The following is a 25,716-nucleotide window of genomic DNA, read 5'->3' on the forward strand; positions in this document are numbered from 1 at the left end:
AATCATAACTGGTGGCAGCTGAGGTTACAGTCTGGTTGGAATACTTCCTCCAAATCCATATTGTTTTAACACAGGCAACACAAAAAATGTTATATAAATGTAAAGTCTGTGAACATGATAATTCACTTCAACTTACTCTTTTTTCCTACGACCATGAAAAAAACTGGCCCATTCGAAGCATGTCTTCTTGCTTCCAACCCAAAAAATGGAAGGAATACCAACTATGAGAGCCATCAGGTACTTCATCAGAAAGAGAATCAGGTCTGGATGACTCATTTGAGTAACCTACAAGAACAGAAAGAAAAATATCTTCACTGTATAAATAGATAATTCTATTAAACACCATTATAAAATCTTTTAAATTAAATAATAAAATAATTCTATGAATTTCATGTTTTTACTTACATAGTTTTATAGTTAATTTTCTTGTTATATGTAAAAGATATACTCCTGTAAATTTGACAATAAATTTATATTCTATATTTTGAGTTTTACAGTTTTCTTATTAGCTCATGTTGGATATCTTCTATAGAAAAAGATTACTAATGTAGAAAATAAATCACAAACAGGAATAGAGGCTCAAATAATACCTACATTCTCAGCCAACTTCACTCATCCTATCATTGGTCATCACAATATAAAATTCATCTTTCCCCCTCATCTTATTAATTTTTGTTCTTATACTTAATATGCTCTTCTTTCTATCTACTTTCATGTTTACTCTGCTGGGTTTTCAAGCTTCATATTACCATAGACAAATTTCACAAAAATAAAGAATGACAAAAGAAAATGCAAACATTGTATAGCTTTGACATTGTAAAGTTTTAAAATACTTCAACTGATACTATATATTGTTTAGGTGAGTAAATATACAGTAAACACACAATAACACCAAATTCTGGATAATGACAGTTCAGAAGGGAGATTCGATCAGGGAGGGGGACCTGGTGTTCTGTTAGTGTTTCACTTATTAAATGGGTAAAATCTACTGTTGTTCAATGTATTATTCTATATAATATACATGTATATGTATATGACCTACATACATATATATAAATACCTGTGTGTCAGAAACATTTAAAATACCTTTTTTAAAAAAAAGGACAAAATGAAGTCAAGGCTCCTAAAATTACAATATACATTGCTTCTCAGAGAGGCAATAGTTTTGAAGTTAAAGCAGCATTAGTAGAGTAAAAAGAGAACTACTTAGTAATTCACCCCTTTAACTAGATCTGTATCTTTCTTTTACTCTCTAAGTTTATCTTCTTCCATTCTTTTCCCATCAATTTATCTGTAATCCTGTGAAAAATAAGTATAGTAAGCTGAGATTTCAATTCCCAAGCTTTCCTCAATCACGAGAGGAAATGATAAAATACAAACTCCACATTTCAAGTATTTTGCAAATAATCTCATTTTCTTTTCTAAACACAGAGACTACCTTCTTAAAAGAATGTGTTCTTCTAAACTCAAGAATGGCTAATGGCAATGAGGAAAGTTAAACAATTTAGGTCCTAATTAACTTTATCAATGACTACTGTAAAAGTCTGGGTGGTGTCAACTTTCAGAAAATGAAAAATTAAATTTAAAGATTAAAGAACAAATTTTTATCCCATTATTTAAGGGACACACAACTTTCCAAGTGAGAGACTAGGTAGGCAAAAAGATGAGGAAATGGCTTCAGTAAACTGAGGAAATAAAGGAGAGCTTGCCTGATTAGGAAGGGAATGACTGGTACAGAGCATATGTACTCAAGAGAAGTAACCACAGAATGTTATCTCAAAAGATTTATCATGACATCTGGATATAATGTGGTTCTACCTCTGACAGAAAGGTGTTCTGATATGGGCCAAGAACAAAACAGAGTCCTCAGAGAGGACAGATACACCACTGTACTAACAGATGGACATTCTGTAGGAGGAGGAAAAGAACTGTAAAGGGATGGGTGAAAACTCTAATAATCTTGTTTCTCTTTTTTCGCTAGCTGATGTGTTCCTTCCATTGGAAGGGTTACTAGAATTAGGGAGAGAAGAGACATGGAGAATGGTGGCTAATGAAGGCTCAGCTTTAGGCCTTAGGGAAAAGAGTTATTCTCAGATCTTTACTCACTTTCTCCAATTACGGTGCCAGTGGTAAGCCTCAGATAGGGCCAAGACCAGAAGCAGACCTAGGACAAAAATTTATAAAGCAAATCATTTGGCCTTCTCTTGTAGAAGGGCCAGAGGAACTCCCCTACACAGATGGACAGACATGCACACACATTCATATTTGAAATACACAACACTGTAAGCAGAACAGTAGAGGATTTAGGCTTCAGAGCTGTAGTCACCATTCTCTTTCCATCAGATATGCCAAATAGACGTGGTGTTCACAGAGAAACGTGTATGTGCATGCACAGTGCTGCATTTGATGATAATTTTAAGACACACTTATTTTTATTTTTTCCATAGTTACCCTTTGGGATTAAGGTGCTGTATTTTATTTGATGGTAAAGGTGACAAAACATTTATCTAAGAATTGGTTAAAGTGATTACTTGGTCATTTTAAACTTTAAAACCTCAGGGAAGTTTTTCCTACTCAACTGATAAAGGGACATATTTTAACTTGGCTCTGAAGCATTTTCATTGGAAGTGCTGGAAAAATAAATATACTCTTCTAAATTAATCATTGTATACTTACTAAACAACTTTGTATTTTAGCCATAGTTTAATCAATATCATACTCTTTAAGGTGTTTTCACTAAGTTGCTCTCTATTTTTTAAAGGAACAAAAGAGAGTAAGAACTCAAAATAACTGTACTTCAATCAAAGAATTATCTGATTTCCATATTTATTTTCTCTTAGTAGGCTATGAAGTCCTTTAGGATAGGAGTTGCATCTTTTTCACTATTGCTTCCTCAGCAACTATCAATATGCCAGAATGGTAAATATATAATAAATGTTTGTTGCATTAATGAATGAGTTTTATAAAAGAAAGGAAAAGAGACTGGTATGGGAGAAAAGTTCCCAGATTCATTTGATATTAGACCTGAGAAGAACCTGAGAGTATATTTAAGCCAATCCCCTAATTTCAGAGATGAAGAAATTGTAAACTGAGTGACTAGTCTAAAGACACAAAACCAGTCAGAGATATAGCCAGGACTAGAATGTGTCTCTCAAATACTCATACCAGTGTTTTTTGCCTAAGAGGTGTTAAGTGATGGTAAGACTGTAGATTTGGAATCAGAAATACAATTCACCCCCAGCTCTATCACTTACTGTAAAAATCTGGATAAATTATTTAATTATGAGATTCAGTTCCTCATTTGTAAAACTGAGTACAATCTAACTTACTGGGCTAGTGTGAGGATTCAAGGAGATAATGTATATAAATTCATTGAGTACAGAACCTGATGCATAACACATACTTAATAACTAGAAGCTTCTATGATTACTTCATTACGTTGCTTCTATTTTACTATTCCCATAAATCACTCAAATTATTTCCTTAAATTGGGGTGGTAATGATTTAAAAGATAACTGGAAATAAGATTTTTTGGCATGTCTTTATTATGATGATGTACTAGAATTTATTTTTATTTATTTTCATGATATAATACTAGATTGTACTGAATATTTGTAATACTATTAGAGAATTAACATAGCATTAGAGTAAAATGATCATCCTCAAAAGTAGTAATGAAAATGAAAGTGACAATTTCCATGGGACAGCAAAGTGCCATAGGTCACCAACCACTGTTATGAAAGAATTATCAAATGTGATAGGGAATAAGGCTTGCTATAGATCAGGGATTGGCAAGCTACAACCTACAGACATAATTTGCCCCAATTATGCTATTGTAAACAAAGCTTTATTGGAATACTTCCATTTGTTTACATATTGTCTGTGGCTGCTTTTGCCTTACACCAGCAGAGCTGAGTAGTTGCAACAAAAAACACATGGTTAGCAAAACCTAAAATATTTACTATCGGACCTTTTAGAGAAAATGAGCTGTGCCCTGCTGTAGACTGTGGCAAATGCACTGAATTTTTTCCTACCTATGTGTAAACCATTTGTACACCAGGCATATCTGCAGTTGAGACTTAAATTGAACTCATGGCTTAGGCTATTATATTCTGTTTAACAGAGGCCAAAATAATAGTAACTTGAATGTTTTAAAATATTCATCCAAAAGTGGCATTTGACAGCATTTTACAGCCTGTACATAATAGCATGAATTTCTTTAATATTCTACATTTCTGTAACGTAGTATTTTAAATATTTTCCTACAAGAGATTTAGAATATTGTTTTCAGGGAATTTTCACTCTTTTCTTCTATTATAGACACTAAACAACCTTGAGGAAAAATTAATTTGGTACTAGGAAGTCACAGGCAGGATATTTACCACTTTAAAGATCAGTAGTAGAAAAAAGACTAGTAGTACGTACTATAGAAATATCTGCTATCACTAATGCTGGAAGGGCAAAACAGACCCCTTCTCTTATGGTCCTTTCACAAACAATGCTGAGCCCTTTTGGAATTGCCTGGTTAAGGGAAGCACTCTTATTAGAAAATAAAGCTGAAATCATAAGTTAGATTTGATGTTATTCTGCTATTTTTATATGTTTCTGAATCAAGATTAGATAAACAACAGATGGGTTGCCTTGTGTGGCTGAAAAAATAAAAATAATGTTTGTTTTCTACAAAAATAATTTTTAAAAAATTCTACAAATGGCTCTCATGTGAATTTGATAGCCTTAGCTAAGCTGCTTCTATTATCGTAACATATTTCTTTTACTGAAACACAGGTTCTAGTATCAGAACTCCTTAGGACACACAGCACTGGATTAGATGGATGAAAGAGATGAAGAAAAATGAAGGGGCATTTTAGGAAAGGAAATGTGTTCTTCTGAAAGTCAATATTTAAAAGAAAAAAAAGACGATTCTAGTGCAGAATATAAGAACAATACTTCTTTAAACTTCAGAAATTATGTATGTACTTGTAACAACAGAATATTGAAATTTTTCTTTGTGCAAGGCACTCTAGTAAGAGGTTTAAGTTTATTTTCTCATTTAATCTTCACAGCCACGCATGAAGTAGATATTACTGTATTTAACATATTATTTCCTATATTTTACATAAGGAAACTGAGGCTCAGAATGTTATTAGACAGGACATAAACCCAGCCTGACTTTAAAGCCCACATTAAGCCCATGTTCTTAATCAATCACGTTCTATGAGAATAGTTTTCTAGAAAAATTAACAAACTCTGAAACTTGTAATTCTTTCATAAAATGCTTTGAGCCTCTTAGAAAGCCCTAAATAAATAGAGGAAATTTATTTGAAAGAAAAAAACCCCTAAATACAGGGAAAATTACTAACATGTTTAAATAACACATAAGATGTAAACATATTCTAGGAGTAAAGTTTACTGATTTTAAATTGTAAAATCTAAATTATTCTGAAAGGTCAGGTTATGTTTCACAATTAATTCTTGATTCAGGCATTAAGTATTACCTTCTCATTTTTACTTAATATATACTTTAAGAAAGTGTTCTTGTGAAAAATACTTGGTATAAAGTATTCTAAAATCTAAACAGTGAGTTTCTGATTTCAGCAAGGACAGTCATTTTAAATATTTTAAAATACCTTACACAAGCCCATTTTTCAAGTTATGGACTTTTAAATACATACAATTTGCATTAAACCTAACTGGTATTTTGATCAACTACCTCACAAACTGATTTTTCAAATATTTGAAAGCTTCAATAATATGAGAAATGACTATAAAGCAACCTCACTGATTTTCAAGTGAACATACATTCAGATAAGTCACCTGAGGAGGCTACCCCAAGGATAACATCATTGCTCAATACATTTTAAAAACTTCTCATTAGGAATTATCATCAAAGCCTGCTAAGTATCCTTTTAGGCATGCTCAGTAACAGCAAATCTTATTCACTTACGTATGGATATTACTTCAAGCAGCAATTTAATATCTCTAATGCTCAATGCACAAGTCTGTGTAAGATTCCTCTAAAGTAAAATTCTAAATGAAAACTAGTATTAAAAATCTAGTATTGGAATTCCACTTACATGAGGTACCCAGAGTAGTCAAATTCATAGAGACATCAAGTAAAATAATGGTTGCCAAAGGCTGGGAGGTAGGGAGGAATGAGGAATTACTGATTAATGGGTACAGAATTTCAGTTTGGAAAGATGAAACTTCTCTCTCCTTACCTCAAAGATACCATGACAGAGGGTTTTTACAGTACGATATACCAACCTTTTCAAAGAGCAGACAGCCCCTATTTATTGTAAAAGCTGTTTCAAAGAATAGGGAAAAAAAACCCTTCACTTTATGAAGCTATTATAACCCTGACACCCAAACTGGACAAGGACAGGGCAGGAAAAGAAAAATTATCACAATCTATCTCACTCAGGAGTACAGATGCAAACATCTTAAATAAAACATAAGAAATGGAAAGCAAGCAAGCCACGAATTTGTCCTTATTTGCAGACGACAGGATTTCTACAAAGAACATCTAAGAGAATCTACACACAATTAGAACTAAATAGAGTTCAGCAGGGATGCTCAACATAAGATCAATATCCAAAAACGAGTGGTATTCTTGTACACCAGCAATAACCAATTGAAAAATGTAAGAGAGAAAAGATGCCATTCAAAATTGCAACAAAATTGTAAGGTACTTAGGAACAAATGAATGAATAAACACATAAATAAACAAAAAGATACAAAAACTCAGTACTACAAAGATGATAATTCCCTTCAGATTTATTTAAAATCTAAAACAATTTCAATCAAAATCCCAACACTTTTTCATGAATAAATTATTCTAAAAGTCACATAGAAAAGTCCCAAGAATGGTTAAAATAATTTTGATGAACAAGGTAGAGGAAATGTGGAATTGATACAAAGTTATACAAATAGACCAGTGGAACAAAAGAGAGAGCCTATAAATGAAACTTGTATATTATAATAGAAGCTGCATTGCAATTCAGATGGGCTACCTGATAAATGGTGCCAAAAGCATATTGCTTATTCATATGAAAAATAAAATTGTTACTCATAGTGTATATAAAAATAAATTTCAAGGGATTAGAGATATGTATCAAAAATCAAATTTTAAAAACTTCTAGAAAAATATGGCAGACCATTTTATGACTTTTAGAGGCAGGAAAGGATTTCTTAAAACCCAAAGGCAAAGAAAACACAAAGTGAAAAGACAAGCTAAGAACAAGATAAGGTATCTGCAATGTAAATAATTGACAAAGAACTAAAACAATAAAAGGCAGATAACCTAACAGAGCAATGGACAAAGGTAACAAATAAGCAGATCACAGAAGAGAAACCCCAAACGGACAATAAACATATGAAAACATACTAAACCTCATGAGGAACAAGGGAAATAAAAATTATAGTAGACTTAAAATACTATTTCAAAGGCTGGCAAAAACCTAAAAGCCTGAGAACACCAGGATGGGGAGAAATGGGGAACTCATATTCCATACTGTGAGCATAAGCTAAAACAACCTCTTGATTTGAAGACATCTGTATGTCACAATGCAACAATTTCACTTTTTGGCATACACCCCACGGAAATTTTTGGTCATATACAAGGAAGATAGGTATTACAAAAACGTTCATTGCAAAATAGTTTATATAGCAAAAAACTTGGAAACTGTACATTCATCAATAAGATAAAGAGTGAATAAACTGCAGGATATTCATATATTAGATTACTGTAGTTAAGATGAATAAATCAGTGGTACACATATCAACATGTATACTCTCAAAAATTTAAAACAATTACGGCATCTGCTAAAGCTTGGTACTGGATGGTTTAATAAAATATTTACATACGTATGTATGTATGTATGTGTGTGTGTAAATAACAGTAACAGCAGCAACAATAAATGAAGAAACAAACAGAGCTAGTATCTGAGCACTTATTATGTAGGAGGCATTCTCCTAAGTGTTTGCATGTAGGCTCCTAAAATCAACCCTAGGAGGCAGAGTCTATCACTATTTCTAACACTATCTAATATGATTACTCTTTTACTACTGTTAGAGTCTATTACTCATTTCACAGATGAGGAACTGAAGTAGAGAGGTGAGGTTGATCTAAGGTTATATATAAATTTAGTAAATAATGAAAGTTAAATATGAAGCTAGGATTCCTGGCCCAGACTTTACAGCTTAGTAACTATGTTACTGTTACTATACCGTTTTCTATTATTTTTAGGATGTTGGAAATTCAACATTATTTCTACATGTTGGAAATAAAAAACACTTTAACCTATGACTATAATGAGATGCATACACACACATTTTTGTGTAGCTCTAACTGGTTCTAAAGATGCTAAAAGAATTCTAGTAATGTCTTGAAAATAGTAGCATCCCAACTAGCCTAATTTGCAAATTTACATGTTTGAGGTTTGGTATTTTTCAGATTATTTTACAGCCAAACATTATTTCTTCAACAGCCCTAAGAGAACATATATTTAGAATCCTAGATACCTTATATGGGGAAGCATATGATGAAACTCAATCATCTCCTTTTCTTTTGTTAGAGGCAAAATATGATTCTTAGCTTCAGGTCTGAAAACTCATATTAGGAGTTTTTAATAAGTAATTCTGTCAAGAAATGTAATACAATTTCAATTATTCTTTTTTTTTTCTGGTCTCTCAATTAGAAGTTGGTTTATTTTTTAAAAGCCAGTAGCTAATATTTATACAGTAAAAATACAATTCTGTGTAGGACTATTTATGCCACAAAATAAAAAAGGGTAATTGGCATTCTCGGTCATCAAATATTTATAAGCACTGACTATGTGCTAATCACACATTCCTTGTCCCCAATACCACTGTTATCATTTCTTTAAAATGTCTTTTCTTCTCCATCTATACACTCACATTCTCAATGACACCATCTACTGACCTACAGAACATGGTTTCAGAAAATATAAAAAGAAGTTCTTGCTTTCAAAGAGTTCACTGTCTAGTACGGGAAAGAGGCAAGTAAACAAAAGTTATCTACAGTACATCAGTACTTTAATAAAGGAATTTTAAAGGTATTTGAGAAACACAAGGGTTGGGGGAGATGAAAGAGTGGCTGGTGCACTTCGAGAACAGGAAAGCTGGAGCATGATGAAAAGGAGACATCAAGTGGAGACAATTCTTTCAAGAAAACTTGTCTCAAAAGGAAGAAGAGAGGGTAATAGCTAGGGGCAGAAGTTCTAGGGAAGGTTTTAAGATGAGAGAGATAAATGCTTTGCATCAATTCCTCTGAACTTCTTCTTCCACTCCCCTCCTAGGACTAAATCCAAGCCAAGTGTGAGCAAGTCGCTTAATATTTCTATGCCTCAAATGAGGCAGAAGTTTAACTCTAAATTATACAGGGAACATGAATAAATTATCTCTGAAGTTCTCTCTAGATGTAAAATTCTATGATTCTATGACTATGATTATCTGATCTCTTTAAACCCAAAGGTAAATCATAAAATATTCAGTATACAAAAAAGGAAAGCCAAGACCAATTAAGAGATGAATTTGTTTGTATAATGGCGTTCTTTTCTTTTTTAAAAAACTGTTAAAACAATTAATTCCTATTCTGAATATCAGTAAAATTTCCACAGAAAGACACTGTCTTTTAATCAATATCTTCCCCTCAGACCTGCAGACTTCTGAAGAATCAACAAGCAATTATTTTGAGATAACAGAAGTGCTTAAAAGCCCACAGCTTGGACTTATAAAAGTTACCTTTTAAAAGGAAGATATTTATAGAAACGTGTATGACATTATTACTACAACAAACTTGTTCATTATCTGCACTTAAAAATTTTAATGTACAGATGGCAGGTTTGCGAAGTTAAAAAAAACAAACAAAAAAACACAAGAAACCAACACCAGCTAAGATTAGCTCTTTCACTGTTATATATTCTGAAATTTAGAATAAGGTTTCCCTTACCTGATATGGGCATGGAATGTGATATTCTCTGCAGCGTTCTTGTATCCATGTTGTTTCCCAGATGCCACGATATGCTTGCTCATAAAAGTAGCATCCAATTACAACCAAGAGTGGTACGAGATAAAGAATGCTGAAAACGCCAATCCGGATCATAAACTTCACCAATTTATCTTGGTTCTCCTTTTCTAATGGAATCTCAATTCGAACTCTGTTTAGGGATATAATGCCAGCTAAGAGGAGTGAGACCCCAACTACCACATACAGGCAGAGGGGTGCAAGAACAAAATACCTCAAGGCGTCAACATCGTAGAGGCCAACAAAACACACGCCACTGATATTGTCACCTTCAATTTTATTCATGGCTAAAAGGATGATAGTTAGAGTTCCAGGGATGCCCCATGCGCTGGCATGAAATAGCAATGCTTTCTTCTCAATAGCTTCACTACCCCACTTGGGCACAGCTGCCAAGAACCATGTGATGGTAAGAATTACCCACCAAACGCTGCCAGCCATAGTAAAAAAATAGAGTACCATAAAAAGCATGGTACATGCTTTATTATGAGATCCTTGTGTCACTGTGGAAGCCTTATACTGTGCAGGGCTAGATGCATTGCAGGCTACTCGGTCCTCAAGCAAAAACCCAATGAAGAATATTAATGATACCATCATGTAGCAGACTGCATAAAATATAATAGGTCTTTCAGGATAGCGGAATCTTGTGACATCAATCAAAAAAGTTAAAAAAGTAAACAACGTGGCAGAGAGGCAAATGATTGAAATCAATCCTATGAAATATCGAGCAAATGAAAGTTCTTCTCTCCTGAAGTACATATTCGGACAAGGAGGTGAACAATCACGCACGTGCAAAAAGGAATAACCAAGATCAGGATCAATTTTCAACTCTCGAGGACACCAAAAACCATAGTCCCTCTGCACGGCCACTGGGGCTCCTTCAGTAGGATCTCCAGCTAAATTCAGATCCACAAGTCGAGGGTACGGCTCATCACAATCTGGGAACCTAAAAATACAAGATGAGAATCATTTTTACTTATTGAGAACCTAGGTATTTGGATCTCCAAGTTTAGCACCTGTGACCTTATTTATGTCCTTGGAGCACATTACAGAAAGTATTAGAAAAAATGCAAATTGTGTATCTTGTTTGTGGGTCACACAACTAGGTGTTCCACAATTGACAAATGAAAAATTTATACTTAACTTTGTTTTGACTTCAAAAGGATTACTCTTTATTAAAATAGTCAAGCATAGCCATCAATAAATAGTGTATTTACTTACTATTTACTCATGATACAGTTTAGAGTAAGATTTCAAAATATAAATCATATATATATATAAAATGAAATAAATATACATATAAAAAGCTCCATCAAAATAGTAGAAAATAACCTCTAATTACAGGATAGTCCTCAGTTTTACCCTATACTCAAATAGAACTTACTTAAAAAATAGAGCTAAAAATCTTCCCTAATTGCATGGCCCAAGGTGTTTTGAGTGGATTAGCACTAAAAATCCTTATAAGTGACTTAGTTTTAGATTCTTTCTCCCCATTTTACATTTGCTCTCAGCTTATTGTATTGGTTGATCAAAGTCCTTCTAGGTCTCTAACGTTAACTATTTCTTTCCTACACTAACTTCTCTCCAATCCACTGCATTCTCTATTCCACTTATTCACAAACTCTGATGTGCAAGACAAAAATTTAAGGTCATTTGAAAATGCAAATTCTTGGTCCATACCACCTCAAATTTTATTTCAGTATGCCTGTGTTAGGGCCCAAGAAATCTGCATTTTAACAATTTTCCAGAGAGACATGACCCACAGACTTGATAAAATGTCATAGCCTCAGGACAGAGAAAACAGGCTATGCTTACACAACTGAAAATACTATTCTCATGAACTTCCTGCATCTTCAATTTTCTTGCCAGCATTAGTTTCTAAGCCTTCAGATTCCCAACAACTAGATGTTTAGCAGTTATATGCATCAAGTAGTTTCCAAGAAACTATCACTGCTATTAAGTTTGCCAAATACATACATAACCTTATACTGAAGCTGATTAATCTTTTATTTTTTAATACAAACCATTTTCTTCACAGGGCTTGGAATTACAAAGTTAAATGACAGAAACTTATTGCATTCAGGCATTTAATGGAATTTGTAGTACGCCAGAGGTTTAACAGAAAAAGACCAAGAAAACCAGGACCTCTATCCTTGAGTCTAAAAGGAGACAGAAACTTGTAAATACAACATAAAATACAGCAGTGTCACATATGAAGCAATCAAACTGTATATCAAGTACAAAAATGATAGAGAAAAGGATTAATTTATTTCAGGAGAAGAGGTTGTGAAAGACTTCGTAAAGTAAGCCCCTCAACACAAGATTTTGAATCCGTATTTGCCAGTACTGGCAGTATGCCAATCAGTATCCTAGCAAGAAATGCAAGCACAGGCATAGAGGTTTGAACAGGGTGTGTTCAGTATTGCTGGGACATGAAGAGTATATGACTTGTGACAGGAGGTAAGGTTTGGAGAGGTATGTATGTTGCAGAAATATGTGTGTGTGTGTGTGTGTATTATGTATGTATAAACATTGATATCAAACTTAAAATCTCACAAAGTTTGGTTTATATATGTTTTTGGATATATTTGTATATCCAATTGCCAATTCATAATATATACACCCCTCCCTTTTTAACCTTCCAAATCCAAACTCTTGATTTCCACTCCTCAGTTTCTCCACCTCCTCAAGTGGTAATTCCATTCTTCTAGCTCCTCAGGCCCAAAACCCTGGGGTCATCCTTGAAATCCCTTCTCCCTCATATCCACCTCACAACCCATCAGCAACTCCTTGTCATTCTACTTTGGGACAGATCAAGAATCTGACCACTTTTCATTTCCTCCACTGCAGCCACCCGGTTTGAGCCACTGGTACCTCATCCCCGGCCTTCCAGAGTGGCTTCCAATTTTGATCTCTATTCCCACACAAGAGGCAAAGTGATCTTTTAAAGACACAACATTCCTGTGCTCATGATATCTCTTCTCAAAATCCTCTAATGGCTTCCTTTCTCACTCAGAGTCAACTCCAAATTCCATAACAGACCTAAAAGACCCCACCCCCAGTGCTCTTCTGATCTTATTTCCTTCCCTTCTCCCTTACTCACTTGGCTCCAGCCTCTGTGGTCTCCTCATTGCTCTGTGAATACACCAGCACGCTTCCACTTCAGAGCCTTGGCACTTGTTGTTCTGCTTCTTCTGCCTGGACTGTTCTTCTCTACATATCTGCATTATTTGTTCTCTAGTTTCATTCAGGTCCCTTTTCCAAAGCTTCCTTATTAAAAAGGCTTTCCCCAACGTCTCTATAGAAAGTAGAGTCTTGTTTCCTCACATTGTATCACTATCACCTAACTCTACTCTTTCCTATTAGCATTCACTACCATCTGAAATTATGTATTTATTTATGTCCTCCCACTACCACCACCACTACAATTTTTTAGCTCCGTAAGAACAGAGACTACGTTTTGTTCATGCTCATCTTCGCTATCTAAAATAATGTCTAGCACGCAGAAGACATCTACTTAATCTTTGTTGAATTGATGCCTGCTGAATAAAAATACATTCATATAGCCCTAAACCAAGTAATTAGAAAGATGACTAGGAGTGTGGAAGACATTTGAGCTGGGCAAGAACGAAAGCAGCAATATCAGCTGAGCTATAACTAAAACCAGATAAGGCAGTGAGAATCAGACAGATATGAAATTAGTTAGACAAAAGCTACAGAATTTAGAACTGATTGGATGTGGGAGCTTAGGTCAGTGAAGGAGGAATATGCCTTCCAGGAAACAAAAAAATGAGCAAGGAATAAAATCAACTTTAGACATGCTGAAATTGAGGTATTTAAGACAAATTCAGGCTAGTATGTCCAATGGCTGCTGGATATGCAGCTTTGAAACATAGCAGAAAGATGTCAAGGCTATAGATTTAGACTTAGGAGTCATCAGTATATGAATAAGAGTTAAAATCAGTGAGATGAGATTATCCAGAAAAAACGTGTAGAATCAATGAGAACAGGAACAGAACTCTAGGAAGCACCAGAAAGAGGAAGAGGATGAAAAGAAGGGCAATTGAGAAGGATTGGTCTGAGATGTAGCAGACCACAATAATTCACAAAAAACAGCCTAACAGATTTTTCAGGAAAAAAAGGGCAGGCTGCGGTTGAGGGGAGTAAGGGCCAAACACAGAATAAAGGTGAAATATGAGTTTGAAGTGAGTGACATGAATTTGGCATAGGTACTAAGGAGAATGAGTAGAAATCCTCCTGTTGACAAATTGTTAACTGAACAAAGACAAAAAGCAATTAGAATTGCTACGGTTTACATCATTAAGTATGTGGCATAATTAATTTGTAAGAAATTAGCTAACTTATCCAACTGGAGATCTGAACAAGTACAGTGAAAGGAATGAATTGAAATTGATGGCAAAAGTATTATTTTATGTGATGGACTATAAAGCTTAACCTAAGTAAAAAAATAAACAAAATCAGCAAGGGGGTTATTAAGAAGGGGAAAAAAAACCCCAAAAGTCTGAGGGTGTCCATGAAACTGAAGAACAGGTACAGTAGGAACAAGGATATGAGAAATGTGGTAGAATGAAAATGAAAGGTTGTTATGAAAGATCAGTTTGACAGAATTTAAGATTTCAGTTAGGCAATCCCAGGCAATAGTGAAGACATAAAACAGATTTAATCTCATCCCAAAATAGAGAAAGACAGAACATAATGAAATTTCTATACCTGTATATAATTTTTTAAAATAAAAAGACCACTAAACAATAGGGGTTAGATACAAAAAATTTAAAATAGGATTCCTGTACAGGCAATTCATAACTGTTGTTATAAATGCCAAGAAATGTACAGACTTCTAAAAGAGGGACTATGACTATTATCAGGTTTTGGGGAGAGAGAGAGTAGATGAATGGTTAGATAGGGCTATATAAGAGAATATGTTAACAGGTAGGAAATAGGGTAGACAAATATGAGAAAGCAAAATGCCAGTGAATGACTACAAGTAACTAATATATTTTATTTCTTAAGTTTTTCCATCTGTCAAATGAGTAACAACACCTGCTTTTTACCCATCTCCAAGGGCTACTGTCAGATGATTTAAAAAAAATTGATTTTAAACATGAAGGAGAAAAGACAGTTCAACACAGCATTGCCTATAATAGCAAAACCTTGGAAATAACATGAATGACCACCAGTAGGAGATGACTAAATCACTACAGGATAGTAATACAACTGGCCACTACACAGCAATTAAGAGGAATGAACCACACTTACAGATATAAATGCAAATACACGTAAAAAAATTTAATGTTGCTTATGGATATGCATATATGTAGTAAGAGTATGAAAAACAAAGATAGGAATGATTAACAACAAATTCAGCATAACGATTACCTCATCTTTGGGGAGGAAAAAAGGAAATGAAATCAAACTGAGTACTATGGAAGGAACCTTCAACTCTATCTGTATTATTTTGTTTCTCAAAAGAAATCTGAAGCAAATACTGCAAAATGTTAAGACTGAACAAAGCCAGATAATAATAGGTACATAAGTATTTATCTTATTTTTTATCCCTGAAGTGTTTAAGAATACAAAAAGGCACATTATTACATAAGAAATGCAGTATTACTACTGTATACATTATCACTACGATTAATATTCTTTTGTACAAATCTATAAAGCTATCTAGTAAACATTCTCAAACCTTTAGGAATGCTTATAATCTACATATATTGGAAGTGATCTGAAAAGTACCTGACATTTTTGGGTCTGGGTATGTTAATACGCGACAAAAAAACAGAACTGACAGAAATACTATACTAATTAACACATTTAAATCACAAAGATATTCAAGTCCAATTAAGTCATCATCAATGCTTTTTAATAATGAGGTAACGAGTGATTATGTTCTCTGTATTTTCTAATTTTTCATAAATGGCATTACCTTTATAACCAGAAAAAAAATTCATAAGGGAGAAAAATCAGCTGAATATCTTGATTCAACTATTTAAAATTTAATTATTTAAAAATTTCTTCACAGAAACATTTCTCTCTTTCCCCCTTTTTCATTTAGTGCTTCCAAATTCCTAAGGAAATGCACCGTTCTAAGGCCATGAAACTGTTGTTCAAAATTATGACTAATACATACAACTTCAAAACAGTTCTTAAAAACTAGAATGAGAACTAGAAGGCAAATAATTTTAAATATACTGCAACACAAGTAATAATCCATGAAAATCTAAGATTTTCGCACCTACTGCATTCCATATCTTCAGGCCAAGGAACACCAAACATCTCCATGAGCTTCGAACACTCGCTGTAAGCCCGCTGACACAGCCTGCGGCAGGGAAGTGTGACACGTCCATATTCCATACAAATCGGAGCATAGAGTGCACAAAGAAATGGCCGGAAATCCCGGGAACAATCCAGATTCACCATGGGATGGAATGGCTAGGAAAAAGTTAACATCGAGTCATTATATAGAGTTGCATACAAGTTAAAGTTTTCTACATATAATACAGCAATACTCATTTTTGTTTGTTTGTTTTAAAAGATTTCTGAAGGCTATTAAAAATTTTTGAAGAGTTTTTGCTTTTTTTCAACAAAATCCTCTTAGCTCTACCTCTGGAGATTCTGACTTGGTTGAGTCTAAGGTGCATCCCAGAATCTATATGTATATTTTCATTGTTACAGGTGGTATTAATGAAAAGGCAGGGGTGAGAACCACTAACAGCAATAATAACCATTTTATATAGAAAAACCCACAAAAGATATGTGTCAAATGCTCAGAAGTATGATTACTACTAGACGATAGGATTACAGGAGATTTTAATTTTCTTCTTTTTATATATTTCAATTTCTACATTTTCTTCAATTAACATGTATCAAAAGGAGAACAAGAAGTAGAAGGAAAGGGCTAGGGAGGAAGAGAAGTGGTCATACACAGGGTGAGAGGTAGGGAAGAGATCTGTCACTTTGGTCTCCTATTTTCTTACTCTTTTTACATTAACTTTTTTTTGAAAACAGAGTTCTTTCAACTCTGAAATTACATAATGTAAATGGAGCTAACATTGTAAGCTGATCATTAAGGAAACAAAAAGAAAAAATAGTGGCTCCAAACATAAAACCACACTAAAATCATTATAACAATAAGAATAGATCAAATATCCCAAGAAATGCGCATCTAAGCTTCTGACTACCAAATGTTTTTCTACTCGTTTATCTAATAGTTTCACAGCCACTGCTGATTTTGAACTGGAAACAGATATTCTCACCACCAGGCCTGTCTGTCTATGAAGACTTGGTCAATTGATTTCTACTTGATATATAACATTTTCCAGAGGACTTCTAAACACAGAGCAGTCAGAAAACCAAGAGTCACTTACAGAAACCGATGTCAAGTAAGTTAACTGTACAATGGATATGATAACTGATATATAACAACAAACTATATGTGACTATTACTTCCAAGTATGAAGAAGTAGTTTATGTTAAACCAATGTTTACATTAAGAACAACTTCAAAATACAGGGGAAAAAGTTAAAAAAAAATCTAATTAAAGCTATTAGAGAACCACTGAAGGAAAAGCACTAAAGGGCCCAAGAATCCAGAGAGCAGGGAAACATGGAGAGGTGGCCTGATAAACGCAGCCACTTTTCCAGGGAGGTATCTGTTGAGCCTGGGTGTAAGGAAACAGGCTGAGAATCAAGCTGTGCCTTGGCTAGTGCTAGAGAACCAAGAAACCAGCAGAGCTTTGGTAGTACTGCAAGATTACAGACAAAACTCAAAATGAAAGGAACAATATAGGTGAAAAGCATAGGTAACTAGGATTGGGCCTGACATGGAACCAGTTTTCCCTTCAAGATATTTGAAAATTTTGAAGCTGCACAGGGAAGGAGGCTAAGAAGCTAAGCAGAAAGCCTCTGAAAAGCAGAAGGGATATTTTGGCAATTTTATCAGGTTGGGGAAACGTGATTAGATGTTCAGCTCCTGCCAGGGGAACTGAACCTACCAGAATCTCAGCTGGAAGCCCCTGAGTGATTATATTCTAGTAGCAGGGCCAAAACGGAGGGAGGCAGAGATCCAACAAAACTGTAACTGAGCCTCAACTCAGCTCAGTCCCTCAGTGAATTAAGGTGATCAGCCCTCATTTATCTGCTAACTCGAAGAAAAGGTGAACTTTCTTTGGAGTAATATAACATCATGTGGAACCTTACCAATATTTTGTAATGTCTACTACTCAATAAAAAATACTAGGCATTCCAAGACACAGGACTATGTGACTGAAAAACGAAGGAAAAAATACAAAGTTTTGGTAATCCAGCTATTGGACTTAATAAACAAGATTATATATGACAAACATGTTCCAAGAAAATAAAAGATGAAGAATTCCACCAGAAAATTGGAATCTATCACAAAAGGAATCAAATGGAAATTCTGTAACTGAAATACATAATCACTGAAATTAAGAACTCATTATAAGCATCAGAAGATAGAACTAGCAAGATGGAAAACAAGGGTATAGAAAATATCCAAAACAGAAGCACACAGACCAAAAAATATGGAAAAATACAGGAAAGAGCATAGTAGACACATAAAACACATGAAAACATCTAAGATATGCATCATTGGAATCTCAAAAGAGGAGACAGTGGGCAGAAGCAATACATAAAAACATGATGGCTAAGGGTGTTTCAAAACTGATTAAAGACAACAAACTACAGATTCAAAAAGTTCTGCAAATCCCCAGAAGAATAATACAAAAAAACAAAACAAAACAAAAACCACACCTAGGCACATGTTTATTTAAATTGCTGAAAACCAAAGAAAAATAACTTGAAAGCAGTCAGTGGAAAAAATGACACCTTACCTTCCACAGAAAACTACTGTTGGACTTTGGAATATCAGGAAACAACAGAATGACTTATTTAAAGGGCTGAGAGAAAATAACTCCTCATCTATAATTCTATAGTCAGCAAAAATATTCTTTATGATGGTGAAGGTAAGGTAAAAACATTTTCAGATAAACAAAAACTGAGAAAATCAGTCACAAGCAAACTGCATTAACAGATAGAAGAAAAAAACAATCTAAGATGAAAATTCAAAAGAAAGAGCAACAAAAGAGGTGAATATGTGACAAAATATAAATGAATACTTTCTGTAAAAACAAAAAATAATGCCTTAAAATATGTACAAAATACACGTAAATTAGTATGTATAATAATAAAATGATAAAGATGGGGGTCAGAGGAACACTTAATGGGAGAGTGATTAAAGTTATTATTTATATTAGAATATTATAAGTCAAGGATCAAAAGGAGAACAAGAAGTAGAAGGAAAGGGCTAGGGAGGAAGAGAAGTGGTCATACACAGGGTGAGAGGTAGGGAATATAACTGCTAAGGTAAACAACAAAAGAAAGCACAACTAAAAAAGCAATAAAGAGAAATAGAATAATACAAAAGAAGTCAAGATAGGAGAGAAAAAAGTGCAAAACAGTTTGAAAAAATTGAAATCAAATAAGATGGTAGATATTAACCCAAGTATATCATTAATTGCATTATATGTAAATGGATTAAAAACTCTACATAAAAGAATAAGACTGTCAGACTAGGTAAAAACAAAAGCAGGAAAAAACAAAACTATGCCGTTTACTAAAACATGCTTTCATTATAAGGACAGAGACAGGTTAAAAAAGTAAAAGGAAGGTAAAAAAAATAAACGAAAGAACTAGCCAAAAGGAAGAGTAGACTTCATGACAAGGAGTGTTTCCAGAGATAAAGAACATCATTTCTTCAAGATAAAATAAAAGAATCAATTCACCAAGACTAAAAAGCAAATCTAAACACATACGTACCACTTAACACAGCTTCAAATTATTTTAATTAAAAAATAGATCTAAAAGGGGAAATACACAAATTCATAGAGTGAGAGTTTAATACACTTCTCTCAATAAGAGTGAGACAAAAATTCTGTGAGAATACAGACAATCGGAACAAGCCAATTACAAATTTGATATATTTATAACATTTATAATTATGGCACCCAACAGTGTGTGGAAACTATTTAACATACACATGGAATCTTTATCAAAACTGGCCATATTCTAACTCCTAAAATAAGCCACAACAAATTTCTAAGTACTAAAATCATTCAGAGAATGTTCTATGACTAAAATGGAATTAAGGTAGATATCAGTTACAAAAAGAACCCTAGAAAATACTCAACTGTTTGGCTATTTGGAAATTAGACCAAAAAAAAAACTTCTAAATAACCCATATCAACCAAGGAAATCATAACTGAAATTTAAATTATATACAATTATATATAATTACATTACATTAACAACAAATATAATTTATATGTATATATGTGTATAATCTACATACAGAATTGAATAGTAAAGATAATAAAATGTCAGCAAAAGCTATACTCAGGAAATTCATAACCTGATCTGCATATATCAGAAAATAAGAAGGGCTGAAAACAATCAACTGTAAGCTCTACCTCAAGAAGAAAAAGAACAGCCAATTAAATTTAGAGAAAATAGAAGAAAGGTAATAATAAGTAAAAGAGAAAAAACCCCCACAAATTACCAATGTCAGGAATGAAGGAGAGATCTGAGTGACTATTCTGTGCTTGCACTAAGTCTAAAGCTATCAGTTTATGCTTCTGCCACTTATTAGCTGTAAGTACCTTGGCTACATCTCAGCTAGCACTCACTGCACTTACTAGGCTAGACAGTGTTCTAGTGCCTCACACATGATCTTATTTACTCTTCTCAACATTCCCATAAGGTAGGTATTATTATTAGTAATCCCATTTTATAACACATGTGAAGAAAATGAGACACAGAAAGTTAAGTAGCCTGTCCAAGATCACACAGCTACAAAGACAGCCGCAAATTAGTTGAATTCTGGCGTTCTTATCCAGAGTCCCTGAGCTTAACCAATTTGTTCTACATAATCTCTCTAAATATCAGTTTTTACCTCTTTAAAATTGTCTTAATAACATAAATAAGAATATACAAAATAGCATACAGAACCCAGTAAATGATAGCTTAAAAGGAGGTTAGGAAAGAGTTGCAAGTTAATGAAGCTGAAGAAGGCCTATTTGATGGACATGAGGATCCCTGCTGAATTCCCTGTTCTCAACTGCCAAGTGAGAAAGTCAGCTGTCAACTGGAACGGTGTTTTCAGAAAGCAAAACAAAACATGGATGAATCTCAAAATCATTATTCTGGGTGAGATAAACCAGACATTAAAAAGTAAATACTATATGATTACATTTATATAAAACTCTAAAAAAAACCCCAAAACTAATACACAATGACAAAACAGATCAGTGGTTGCTTAGAGCAAGGAGTCAACTTGGGGTGGACTGCACAGGGACACAAGGAAGCTTTTGAGGTGATGGAAATTTTTATACCCTAAAAGTGGTGATATTTTCATGGATATAGACATCTGCCAAAACTCATCAAATTGAACACTTTAAATGGGTGCAGTTTATTGTACACAAACTATACCTCAATAAAGCCATTACATAAAAACAAAAATATTAATATTTTCAAATAAGCAAATTGCCTTGATTTTAACCCTAACAATTTTTAACCTCAGCAAAAACAAAATTAAATAAGGTAGTCTGAATATTGCAAAGTTGAATATATATAAGGAATACTATCAAAGCTCTATAAAGTTGAAAAAAGAAACTTTAGCTGATTAAATTTTTAAAAGATTCTTAGTACTTCCTTAAACAGTAATACTTCTGTTCACTAAATTACGGCCAGGGTATAGGAAGTTTACAAACTGAAAAGTAACTTCCTAAAATTGAATTTCTGGTTTCTTCAACAAAGGTACACAACATGGAACCTTCTATTCTTTGTTCAAATTCAAATCAACCAAGCCTTTGTGCTCTCATTCTCTTTCTTCTTTGAAATTTCCATCCCCGTTACCATAGGAACCTGCTAGCTGACAAGCCTTCAAGCATAGCAACAGCCCAAACTCAGCAAGGAGTGTGAAAAGGGGACAGAGTCAAAGGCCAAAATTTGACTCAGGAGAATCAGAATTCCAATCTTTGTCACTCTACAAAGGGTCTGATAACCATAGAAACTGTATCCTACTGGGTTTGGGAATATTACTCACTAAAAGTGGAAATAAATGTAGAATGGCCTTGAAAATTCAAAACTGATACTCATTCTATTTCAGATTCAAATTAGAGAAATAAATTATTCAAAAACAACTTTTTAGAATAACTTTAAGTGATTAAAAATAAGACCTTATTTTTATATGTAGTTATATAAAGAGGTTATAAGACTTCTTTTCTGTAACAATAAAATTTCTAATGAGAAAAGGTCCAAAACTTTCAGAATTACTTTATTTATACACACACACACACACACACACACACGTTAAAAAAATTCTAGGTTTGTAAAATACCTTTAACCCCACAGATTTGTTTTTCTTTCACAAATCTTATTTTTTAAAAAAAGTCTCATGATAGCATATTAAATATTAATAGTCTTTCAATGAGTTGGTTTGCAGAAATATGACATTATCACAGAAGTGTATTTATTTTCTTAAGTCAAGAGTTCCCAGAGCAGCCCATAAAACTGGATTTTTCTTTAGGAAGTAAACTTAATATTTCAAATATCATGAATAGTTGTGAATCATGGTCTGTCTCAAAAGATAAAACTTTACTAAATGAATTCCACTAAACTTGATAATTTAATTTAAAATTAACGTGACTTGTCACACAAGAGAATCAACTAAAAATTTTAAAGCTATTTTTTCCCTAAAGTCAAAAACAACTAAATGCAGTGAATTCTCAACTACTGTGTGTATATTTTTCAATTTTGAAGTTTCTTAATTCCTGGCTGGCTTCCCTGTCACACAATAGGCTTCTCAATCCACTTCACTAGAGTGTTGTTTGCTTAGGGAAAATCACCTTATTAATATTAACCTAAACAAAAGATAATGAGAAGTCAATCTGTTGGCTAACACCTGTATTCTAAAGATATAAACTATGAGTTTCAAGACTAAATAGAATCAAGGAAATTTCATTTCCTAAAAAGCCTATCCAATAAAATGTTAATTAGTGGCATACAGGGGGTATATTACACTATTCTCTTAAACAAAAAAATCTATCTGTCTTTCAAGGCTCATTCAAATATCATCTGCAATTGATCTCTTCCACAAATGATCCTTTTCTCTTTTGAATCCTCTTGGCACTTTATGTCTATTTATGGCATTTATCAAGGTCTTCCTTAAGTTTCAGTCGTTTAATCAAAATAGATTTAATAAATACTAAGTCTTAGACACTGCAACTGGGAGCTAGACAAAAAAGGAGAGCTGAGATTTTAAAAAATGAAATTTCTGCACCAATTTTACTATTTTAAAAGCACAATGTGTTTCTTACAGAAAAATCAGAAAATACAAACAGTAAATGAAGAATACAGAAAACACAAAAACTGTACTAATTCAAGGAACAATCACTGTTGGCTTTGGTAAAAATCCTTCCAGATCACTTATCCTACATGAATATGAATATACTTTTTATTCAAAAACAAGATGATACCACACATAATGTTTTGCTATCCTACTTTTTTTCCTCTACTTACAAATGTATAAAGTACAACCATTAGAATTCTGAGAGGCAAAGATAGAGATGAGACTATTAAGGCAGAAGGAACATGAAAGGTCTAGAGATGGGAAAGTTGCATTGCTTTATCCTTTCACTTAATTACACCACTTATAAGTATAAACACATAATGTTGAAACCTTCACTTTGATCCAAAAAAAAAGGGGTGGGGGGCAAAGTAAATGAATAAGGACAAGCTCTACTTTCAATAGCAAAAGACGGGAAACAAATCAAATGTTCTCCTATAGGAGCAGAATTTTAAAAATGAGAACAACCTCATACCCATCAGACTGGTTACTATTCCAAAAGAAAAAGAAAACAAAACAAAAACAAAACACAGAAAACAACAAGAGTTATTGAGGATGTGGAGAAACTGGAACCCTCCTGCACTACTGGTAGAAATGTAAAATGGAACAGCTGCTATACAAAATCATACAGTGGTTCCTCAAAAAATTAAACACAGAATTATATTACCTGCAATTTCACTTCTGGGTATATACCCAAGAAACACTGAAAGCAGAGACTGGAACAGATATTCATACACCCATACTCACAGCAGCTGTATTCACAACAGGCAAAAAGTAGAAGCAGCCCAAGTGTCTGATAGATGAATGGGTAAACTAAATGTATGGTATATATACACAACAGAATATTATTCAGCCATAAAAAGGAAGGAAATTCTGACACAAGCTACAACATAGATGAATCTTGAAGACACTATGATAAATCGAAACAAGTCCAATCATAAAAGGACAAATATTGTATGATTCCATTTATATGAGGAGGTACACGAGAAGTCAAAATCAGAGAGAAAGAAAAAAGTAGAATGATGGTTGCCAGGGATTGGGGGGAGAGGAGAATAATGGGGAGTTATTTAATAGGTACAGAGTTTCAGTTTTGGAAGCTGAAAAAGCACTGGAGAAGGATAGCGGTGATAACATAACAGGGTGAATGTACTTAATGCCACTGAGCGGCACACTTAATGGTTAGAATGGTAAATTTCATCTGTTATAATTAAAAAAATTTTTGAGGAAAAAAAAATTTGAGGAATATCTATAAATAATTCTATGGGATATCCAGGATATATTAAGTTAAAAAAGCAAGGCAGAGAAAACAGGTGAAAGAATATACACATACTGATAGATACTATATAAACATTTTATATAAGTGTATTATAGTTACAATTTTTAATGGAAGGATAAACAAAAAAATGACTAACTACTCTATCTCATTATAAATCAACTATACTTCAATTAAAAAATAAAACACAGGAAAAAAAAAAGATTACCCACTAAGGGAAGGAAAGAATAAGGTAGAAGGGAGAGGGCCTGAAACTAGAATTCTCCAAATGTACTTTGTTCTATGTATAAAGTTTTAAAACATAACTATAAATAAATTTAAACAAAAAAATTTTAAGTCATTCCTCAAAATCAAAATCAACATAAACCTATGTATTGAGTTTAACCAAATAAAGAAATATTTAAGAAATCTAAAACACAGTAATTTGACTGTACATCCTTGGTGAAATACATCCCAAAGGACAAAAAGAAGTACAAAGAAATCTTAAACTGCTCTCAGTGATCATACTGTTAGTAATAATACTGCTATTATTCTGGAATTATATGTCTGTATATAATAAGGTTTCAGTATAAGAAACAAAAAATAAAATTTAAAAATGTTAAACAAAAACTCTGCAGTATTATTTGAATTGTAAGTATCAGTATAAACCCATTATGTACTATCTTTAAAAAAAGAAAAGAAAAAGTACTTTCTAGCTGTGTCTATGAATAGGCCTAAAAATGACTCACGTGGGATCAATAAGCATAGTATCACCCAGAAAGCAGTTTGTGAATATAATTTTCAACTAAAGGAACCAGTGTGCCCTAAAAAAACTGAAAACTCAAAATCAGAGGCAGAATTTTATGATATGAGCTTGGATCATACCAGAAAGCAAGGAAGCTATTAGAAACCACTAGGGTAGTGTCAAAAACACTTAGCAGCAACCTAGAAGAGGCTCCCCCCACCAAAGACAGAACAG

General features: G+C 33.4%; 1 protein-coding gene across 2 annotated transcripts in view; it reads right to left on the minus strand.

Annotated features, from left to right (window-relative positions):
- The window catches only part of FZD3 (frizzled class receptor 3), a 60,536-nt gene that overhangs the window by 21,549 nt on the left and 13,271 nt on the right, over positions 1-25,716 (minus strand). Inside the window, exons 1-4 of one of the 2 annotated variants that reach the window (XM_072952420.1) lie at positions 18,915-18,933; positions 16,299-16,495; positions 9,971-10,988; positions 137-285 (exon numbers count right to left, since the gene is read on the minus strand). In XM_072952420.1, the coding sequence (XP_072808521.1) occupies positions 137-285; positions 9,971-10,988; positions 16,299-16,483 (1,352 nt within the window). In that variant the 5' untranslated portion in view covers positions 16,484-16,495; positions 18,915-18,933. Of the gene's footprint in view, positions 1-136; positions 286-9,970; positions 10,989-16,298; positions 16,496-18,914; positions 18,934-25,716 lie in introns of those variants that run through there. The other variant, XM_072952419.1, reaches the window with a different exon arrangement.

The sequence above is a fragment of the Vicugna pacos genome, chromosome 31 (genome assembly GCF_048564905.1).
Source record: "Vicugna pacos chromosome 31, VicPac4, whole genome shotgun sequence".
Lineage (NCBI taxonomy): Eukaryota > Metazoa > Chordata > Mammalia > Artiodactyla > Camelidae > Vicugna > Vicugna pacos.